General features: G+C 38.9%; 1 protein-coding gene across 2 annotated transcripts in view; it reads right to left on the bottom strand.

Annotated features, from left to right (window-relative positions):
* Window positions 1-654: 654 nt before the first annotated feature.
* Window positions 655-9131, bottom strand: part of CHN2 (chimerin 2) — a 481322-nt gene continuing 472845 nt past the window's right edge. For both annotated transcript variants that reach the window (XM_073677920.1, XM_073677921.1), the window contains exon 13: window positions 655-6235. In XM_073677920.1, the coding sequence (XP_073534021.1) occupies window positions 6064-6235 (172 nt within the window). In that variant the 3' untranslated portion in view covers window positions 655-6063. The remainder of the gene's footprint in view (window positions 6236-9131) is intronic.

Genomic DNA, 9131 nt, shown 5'->3' with positions numbered 1-9131 from the left:
CCTCTCACTCATTGCTTGAGTATTGTGTCTAGCTATTAGACTAGTTACAGTCTCAGCTCCTGAACATTCTTACCCAGACTGTTCTCATACATCTACGGATTGTTTCCAACTCCTTGCTAACTCCAAGAACTTCTACTACCGCTTGCTGTTCCTACTTGTGCTCCTTCAGCCACTGGTTTCCAGCAGCATTACACCAGAATCGTAACATCACGTGATGTCATAGACCAAATGGAAAACAGAAGAATCAACTGCGTAGAAAGGCAAAATGAACAATTGTATCTACACAGTACTGTGTAATATGATGATTGCAATATATTAAGAGGATACAAATTTTGATGGGAGTGCTTCTTTAAACAGCAAAATACCAACTGCAATAAAGCAACCCTTTTCAGTTGAATAACAGTTTGAGGGGTTCCTGCCACATTTGGGCGATATGCTCCACATTTTGCATATGCTCCTGACTGGTATGTATAGCATTTAGTAGTCATTTTGAAACACTTCCACCTAGCAAAATGGACAAAGTTGGTGACAATCAACTTTACCTATGACTCAAGCTTCCACTGTCACCATATGTCCAATTCTTTGTCATCTAGTGTTTTTTTTTGCCTGTTGTCTAAGTTTATGTATACTATTATGTCAATCATACAGATGAGAGTTTTAAATAGCTGCACATTTATTGATTCATTCCTTTACATTTATTTATAAATTACAAGTATTTTAAATCACAAAACAAAACCTTTTCAAAAGCACATGGAAACAAAAAGGGAACAAATAGCAAAAATAAGACAAAGGTATACATAAACAATGTAATAAAAAAGTGGAAAAGTTACCCCAGCAAAACTGGTGATGACAATGTAAATTTATAATAATTAATATTTACTAAAATATACATGTGAGGGACGAGTGGTTGTGCACTTCTTTTTGGTCAATTTAGTCATTGTTTAATTATTAGCACACTAAATAAAATTCTCAATCTTGTAAAAACATGTCAAAATAAAAAATTAAATAAAGCTGATAAATACCTGATTTTGCAATGTGTTATAAAAATATTATATCCTACAGCCATATCGCCTCAATACCATCAATGCACGGGGTCCTAACTGTAATACCAACATTTTTTTTTATTTCTTGCTCTGTTGGTCAAAACCCCAAAAAAATGTACTGAAAAAATTATAAGTTTAATTTCTCATAGTTTTACTTCTAACCTCCTCATTTAACACAGGAAGAATAAAATACTTTGTCTATAAATTTCATTTTTGGCAAATGATTTTACACCCATCCCCCTAGCTTTAGGCCTAATGGCAAAGTGTATACAATTTAAAAAATGGAATATACTGTCCCTGCCATGGTTCCGTAACAGACACATTTAATTAAAATGATGTGGACGTCTTGAGGAATAAAGTGTGGACTATACTGTAACAATATAATACTGTGGAAGACCAGGGTTAGTATGATCACAGCAACCTATTCTATCTGTATATGTAGTAATACCAGAAGGGGGCACAGACAGAAGAGGACCCCTGTGCAAAAACAGTGTATGGTCCCTTTGCAGTCAAATAGCTCATTATAATGCACCTATGTATCATTGACAAAAGCTAGTTAGCATCAGCATCAACGTAAGCAACATGAGCGATCGGAAACACACAAAAAGTTATTTATGGCGAGAATATTGTAGGAAATTTATAGTGGCAACATTTGTAATTAATAATTATCTAAAAAGAGAAAACATTTTATTTATGATTATAAAAATAACAGAAAGGTAGCAAAATAAATCCTCTATAAAAGGAACATAGCAAAATTTCTGTAAAGGTAGGGCTACACAGCGACAGGTCAGTTGAAGAAAAACCACGGTGTTACTATGATGTGACCTCGATGTTTCCCAATGAGAAGCAAGGTCATGGCTGGATTGATCGGACAGATGCCACATAGCCCTAGCTTATCATTTTTAATTCTAATGTTCTGGATAAAATGAATACTGGACTATAAATTCAGTGATCTCATTGGTTGATTTAGCTTACTAATCTAAAGTTTCCACAAACTTTCAAACAAAAGACACTCAAAATCTAATATACGGTACTTATTTGAGGAGGGAGTACTTGTGCACAACAAAGCAAAAAAAAAAAAAGAAAAATATTGGCCTCCATTTATCAGAACTGGTGAGCTTGCCTGTTTGATTGGTGAAAGTAGCGTTAGGACACACGCCTGCCTTCCGCTCCATTCAAATTCCTCCTTGTCACAGTCTTGTGGCTAGGACCTTTGGAGACCAGTGGAGGTGCTAATGTAGGACCCATGCTCATCTACCATTTATCAGCTGTCCAGTGGATAGGTGATAAATGCTACTATCCAAAATATCCTTCTATTGCTCGGCTAATTAATTTCCATATTAGCTACAAATTTATTACCATATAAATAAATACATTGCTCTTTAATAAAACTGTCACAACATAAATCGCTGCCATTAATTTTTACACCGACTAACCTTCTGGCACTTTTTTACGCCAGAGTATATGTAGAGTTAAGAAAAAGTAGAGGACAACTTTTTTTCTCATTTTTTATGACTTTTTTTTTATCTTCAAAAAGTTGTGTTTAAAAATTGTGTATAAATCCTGGCCAAGCAGGATGCCATGACCGCTGTTAACTCCTTTATGGCCCTAAATTCTGGAGCAAATGGGTAATAGCTGTGTAAAGATATAGTAAAAGACATGCCAAAAATGTGCCAAAAAAAGACAAATACAGTGAATAAATCTGGGCCATACTAGTAAAATGTAAGCAACAAAAAGTGAACAATGATATGCCTCAAATATGAAATACATTTTATAAGGATAAATAAATCAGTCTGATCAATCTGATATCATTTTAAATAATAAAAATACCCTGAATACCCTACATATAAAAACAAATGAACACATTGCGCACAGCACAATAGAAAGTTTCATAAATGTCATGCATTAAACAGTTTTTCTCTGTCTAGTTTTTGATGAAATTGTAAAACGTTTTTTTCCTCTTTCATTGGGGATTCTGAGTTTGTGGATGCAAATAAAAGAGGAATTTGCAAAGATATTCATGAAGTCAAAAAGACCAAACTCCAAATAAAATCCTAATGGACCCACTAAAGTTAATGGGATCAATCAGGATTAGATCTTTCTGAAAACTTACTGATCATACTGCTCATGGCTCTGTTATAAATGAAAACCATGACACTAGTGTGAACAGATACTTATTCCTTTTATTGTATTTCATTATACGCTCCACCCAAACCAATATTTACAAGATAGTCGCATCCCCTTCAGAGGGTTCAAATGTAGAGAGCCAGTGCCTCACATTCTATAGGGTATATGAAGTTCCAAACAAAGTTCAGGGAACAGAAACGCGGTGGGAAACACTTGATTTCCTAACCCAGGAACATATTATTTACAAAAATTAGCCATTTTGAATTTTTAGACATGGCCCCTTACGGTGAGGGAGATTTAGGTGGAGCGTGGTCTGTGTGAAGTGGTATAGGAAAGGGTTTAGTAAAATAAATCACAAAACCCCACTCATTTTACAGTTTCTTATATTTTTCAAAAACAATGTAAATTCAGAACGCACACATTTTTAACAAAAACAAATACCAAAAGGACTGGTAAAGACTTATTTTAGGAAAAAAGTGCTAATGGTTCAATATTCAATCACAGAAAAGATATATCCAGCAACAAGTGTCTCTTCACACTGTCCTCGGCAAAATTTTTAGTACCCAATTCAGTACTGAAATGTTAACAAAATACTGCATTTCAATATCTTCCGGAAAACTATATTTGTCTGCTAGTCCTTATCCCTGCAAAATGAGAGTTGCCAAATTAGCTTTTAACTATCTTGCGTGTTAGACACTCTAATAACAGTATTACGGTATCTGGACAATGATGTATTACACGGAATTATCTGACAAGCCAAGACTCGTGACAAATCTCAATTTAAAAGCTTTTACAAGGCTGTATTAGACTTTTATTGGTAGATTCAAGGTCTATGTGATTTGGTTACATAATACCTCCTCCAAGACTCACTCTCCCTACACAGAAAGCAATGTTTCCAAACTTTAAACTGGTGGACCTAAATGTTCATGTGTTTAGTATGGAGAGCCAGTATATTGTATAGCAAGTAGAAGATCTTCTCACTGTAGGAGGGAATGTAGGGACAGAATATGCCATATTGTTTAAAGGAAACCTGTGAGCAGCATGAATCAAAGCCTGACTGCACAATTGGAGCCAGTACATTTTAACTGAGAAGCTCCAATCTTTCAGTGAAAATATAGTTAAAAGATTCAACCAGGGACCGTAGGCGGAGACGAGGCTAGGACCGTAGGCGGAGACGAGGCTAGTACCGCCGGTTTTTTTCCAGTGCTGCTAGAGGAAAATGTAAGGTCTCTCTCATAATGAGAGATTTATCAATCAGACTAATCTCATCTATAGCTATGGTCCCTGGTTGGATCTTCTAAGTATATTTTCTTTGAAACGCCATAGCATTTCAGAAACAAACATACCTGGCTACAATTGTGCAGCTGATTTGAACAGCATGAAACAGGTGACAGGTTCCCTTTCAATTTTTATTTTTACGTGACTATCCATACAGCTTGTAGATCTGCTTTACTGTGTGGACTGGGACGCCAAAGTCTTTTCAAATGATAAGTGCCATCTCATCATTAGGGATCAGGGATTTATAACAGTTTTCCCTTTCTTTAAGATGAATTATTTATAGGCCCAGGGAGGGGGATTTAAAAAAAACAAAAAAACCTTGTGCTCACGTCCTACTGTCAGCCTCCTGGCATAAACAATGTTGCGCAATGGCTGCAGCCAATCTGTGGCTGCTGACTGGCTGCAGCCTCCACATTACATGAAAACAGAACTTACTCGGATAGAATGTGAAAGATGCAGCGGTCTTGTGAAATTATGCAAGGATTGGGGGGAGGGAGGATTTGTTTTAATTCCCCACCCAAGGCTCTTGCGTAAGTTTTAAAGAAGGGGAGAACCCTTTAATCATAGCTTTATTTAATTGCTGGCAATCTATATAAAGAAAGATAGCAATACTATATATCATTCACACAGATAAGGCCCCGTATGCATATTCCCTTATTTTTTAAATATGTGATTGGTGCTGAAATGCCTAGAAAACTGTTGGGGGTTCAGGTCCTGAGAACCTCACTGATCACTCAGAAGACTTGTCAGAAGTAAGTGCTCAGGAGGCAGAGGCACTCTGCTCCCACTCGAGGCCATGCATAGAGCTGTGTACAGGCTCAATAGCGAGTCTCTCAGTTGCGCCAACATTTTGTGACTTTTCAGAGCTTTTATGCCACTTTTTAGACATAGAAGCTTTGATTGAATTGGGGCCATAGACTCTATAAGAGCATGTAATGCTTATGATATCTGCTTGCAGTTACTATAGTGGGATTAGGTTTTAATAAATTAGTGGTAAAACATATATTTCTATTTTTTGGAAAGTTAACAAGAGCTTCAAAAGTAATTTCCAATGTTTACTGACATGTTTGAGAGAGTTGACCCACTCAATATTCGACAAATACTTACTTTTTCAATATCTACAAGACATTGTATAGATTACACAGTGCAGCGAATAGATATGTATGGATAACACTATTCCAGAAAAATACGGTATGTCTGTATTTTACAGGATAGGACTGTGATCTCCAACCTGCTGCTCTCTATGGCTGCAAAACTACAACTCCCAGCCTGCCCCAACATCCAGCGGCTGTTAGGGGATTCTGAGAGTTGCTCCTCTTTGGCCACAGTTTGCAGATCACAAAGATAATAGGACTAGCTTTTCTTTAAAATATAATTAAAAAACAAAATAAAAACCACAGAAACATCTTGTCTGGATTACCTTCCTAAATCTTTCTCCTTTTCTAAAAGAGATATGTTCATATGTCTATGAGACATATGCTACATCATATAATTTGGCATGTGCTGTATCTGCGGTATCACAGATACTAAAGTTCTGCTTGGGAACTTGTTATGAATCTTTCTGCTGCTTCAGGTTTTCTAAAGCAATCACTGCAAAAAGAGATCCTTCATATGTTCAGAATAAAACATCTTCATTCTGTATCAGTAGCTGCACGACTTGTTTCTGGTGCCGCATGTCATTTAGGGATGTCATGGCGTTCTCCTCTGGAGGTCTCATCAGGGTCGGGCCAAACACAATTCCAAGGTTTTCTGCCCCCATCAGATTCTCCTTCTCGTTCTGTGTAACCCTGAAATCAGGCATAACAGGCAATTAACATTTGATAAAAACAACAGTGAACAGTTCTGAAAAAAGCAATGATCAGTTCTAGAAATCCAGCACCCTCAAAAATGTGCTCAGCTTGAAGGGTATGCTCACGGGAGTTTACTTGCTGTGCATCAGAAATGTAGCATCATGTCCAAACGTATTAGGGCAAGGAGAAACCGAGCTGCTGTGGTGCCAACATCAGTTTGATTGCTTGTTTAGCAATCCCATAATTTTCAGCTATAAAACAGCTGTTTAATCGGCAAAATTGTGCAGCGATTAGAATATTTTGTGGCCGTGTTGTGACCACTAAATTTGGCCTTACCTAGAGTTTAAACAAAAAAAATCGTTCACCTGTGTTGAATGAAAATGACTAGAAAGCATTTAGAGTGGCTCCTTTCACTCCCTCTAAGCAGAGGCCTTGATCATTTTGATGTACAGAAAAATGTTAAAATGTCTCTTTTCACTATAAAAATAGTAAAAACTAATGAAAACAACCACAAAGTAAATCATTGATAAATAATACACCATGTGGAATGTATACAGCACTGAATCTGCTTTTATCTTTTTTTTATGGAAAATACAATGAAGCTTTTATATATTGTTTATGTTCTGTAGTAGATAATTAGTTATAATGTTTCTTGATTCACTTCTATATTTTTGGTCCACATCACTCAGGCTGTGTGCCCACGATGCGTTTTTCAAGCGTTTATGCTGCGGAATTTCCGCAGCGTAAACGCTTCAAAAACGCATGGTAATCCGCCCCCCATGGTCCCCAATGTCAAGCCGCACTGTCAATGCCCATGCTGCGGACTTTTCCGCAGCATTTATGCTGCGCTCAAAAATCCGCAGCATGTCCATTAATTTTGCGGAAGCGCGGCGTAATCGCCGCCATTGACTTGCATTGAGACGCACATAATCCGTGTCAGTACATTTGTACTCACGGATTATATGAGTTTCAATGTGCGGATGGTACCCAGTTCTGGAGGAGAGAAGACTCTCATCCAGACCTGGGTACCATTGTATCTGTAAAAAAAAGAATAAAATGAAAAATAAAGATTATATTCACCTTCTGACGGCCCCCGGTCTCCTTCCCTGTGCTTGCGGGCAGGACTGAAGTGCCTGCGGTGACGTCACAGTCATGTGACCGCAGGCCCTTCAGTGCAGTGTCCCGCGATTGACAGCCAGGAAGGAGCGCAGCAACACACGCCAGGCCATCGGAAGGTAAGTATAGGTTTATTTTTTTATTTTTAAACATTCTTTTACAGTCACACTGTATAAATCCATGCTGTTTGCATGGATTTATATAGTGTGACCTAGTTGTCAAGCACTTTCCAAGTGATGCTAAAATCGCCTGGAAAGCGCTTGTCAATCCGCATGCAGAAATGCATGTGAAAACGCTTCAAATCCGCATGTATTTGGCAGGAAAAACGCATGCACAATCTGCATGCGCTTTTTCTGCCAGGGAGATGCAGAAATGCTGCAGAAATTTTCTGCTTCATTTCTGCATCGTGGGCACATAGCCTCAGTGTTATAATGTCAACTTTAAAGGGAGTCTATCAGCAGGTTTTTGCTATGTAATCTGAAGACAGCAGGAGAAAGAGGCTGAAACACTGACAAGATGACTGAATGGGCAAACACTTGGCAGATGAGGTTTAGGCTGAGTTCACATGATGCGTTTTTCATGCGTTTCCGCGGCGTTTTTGCAGTTGCGTAAACGCCGCGGAAACGCATTAAAAACGCATGGTAGAAGGGCAGCAATGTTCCCCAATTGAAATCCGCATGTGCTGTGCCCATGATGCGGATTTTTCCGCAGCGTAAACGCTGCGGTCAAAAATCCGCAGCATGTCAATTAATTTTGCGGAAACGCTGCTCTTTTGCCGCCATTGACTTGCATTAGACCGCATGGAATCCGCATCACTGTATATGTTGATGCGCTTTTCATGCGGTCTAATGTGCGGATGGTACCCGGGTGTGGATGAGAGGACTCTCATCCAGACCCAGGTACCATTAAAAAAAAAAGAATAAAATAAAAAATATATATATTCTCACCTTCTGACGGCCCGCGCTGCGTCCTGCTGGCTTCCCGGGCACTTCGCGGTTGAATGAAGGACCTTCGCTGACGTCAGAGTCATGTGACGGGTCACGTGACGCTGACGTCGGAAGGTCCTAAAGTCTTCACTGCCGGCAGCCGGGACCGATGAAGCAGGACACCGGGGGCCATCAGAGGGTAAAGTATAGATTTATTTTTTATTTTTTGACATTCACACACTATATAAATCCATGCCGGCTGCATGGATTTATATAGTGTGAAGTTGACAAGCACTTTCCAAGTGATGCTAAAATCGCTTGGGAAGCGCTTGTCAACCCGCATGCGGAAATGAAAGTGAAGACCGCTTCATTTCCGCATGTCCCTGGCAGGAAACCGCATGTACAATCCGCATGCGTTTTTTCCTGCCAGAGAGATGCAGAAACGCTCAGGAAAAAATCCTGAGCATTTCTGCATCGTGTACACATACCCTTAGTGTAGCTAAATGTAGAGTAATGCACCAAGGGCGGAGTAATCCTATTGCTGCATATACATTAAATGGGAGTATACTCGGGACTATAGATCAGGAGAAAGACTTGGGTATTCTGGTTACAAGTAAGCTGAGCAGCAGTATTCAATGTCAAGCAGCAGCCGCAAAAGGAAACAAGATTTTAGGGTGTATAAAAAGAGAGATAAAATCCCGCGATCCCAGCGTATTGGTACCCCTTTATGAATCACTGGTGAGTAGTGTTGAGCGAATCTGTTCGGCATTTCAAATTTGGGTTCGTGTTCGGGGTTCTGACTTGTTCGCGCCAAAAAAAATCGGCTCCGCCCATGAACATCCCTGATTTGC

The sequence above is a fragment of the Phyllobates terribilis genome, unplaced genomic scaffold (genome assembly GCF_046119375.1).
Source record: "Phyllobates terribilis strain yellow unplaced genomic scaffold, ASM4611937v1 Scaffold_4__5_contigs__length_816908805, whole genome shotgun sequence".
NCBI lineage: Eukaryota > Metazoa > Chordata > Amphibia > Anura > Dendrobatidae > Phyllobates > Phyllobates terribilis.
The sequence above is the reverse complement of the archived record's forward strand: the minus strand, read 5'-3'. Positions and strand labels throughout refer to the sequence as shown.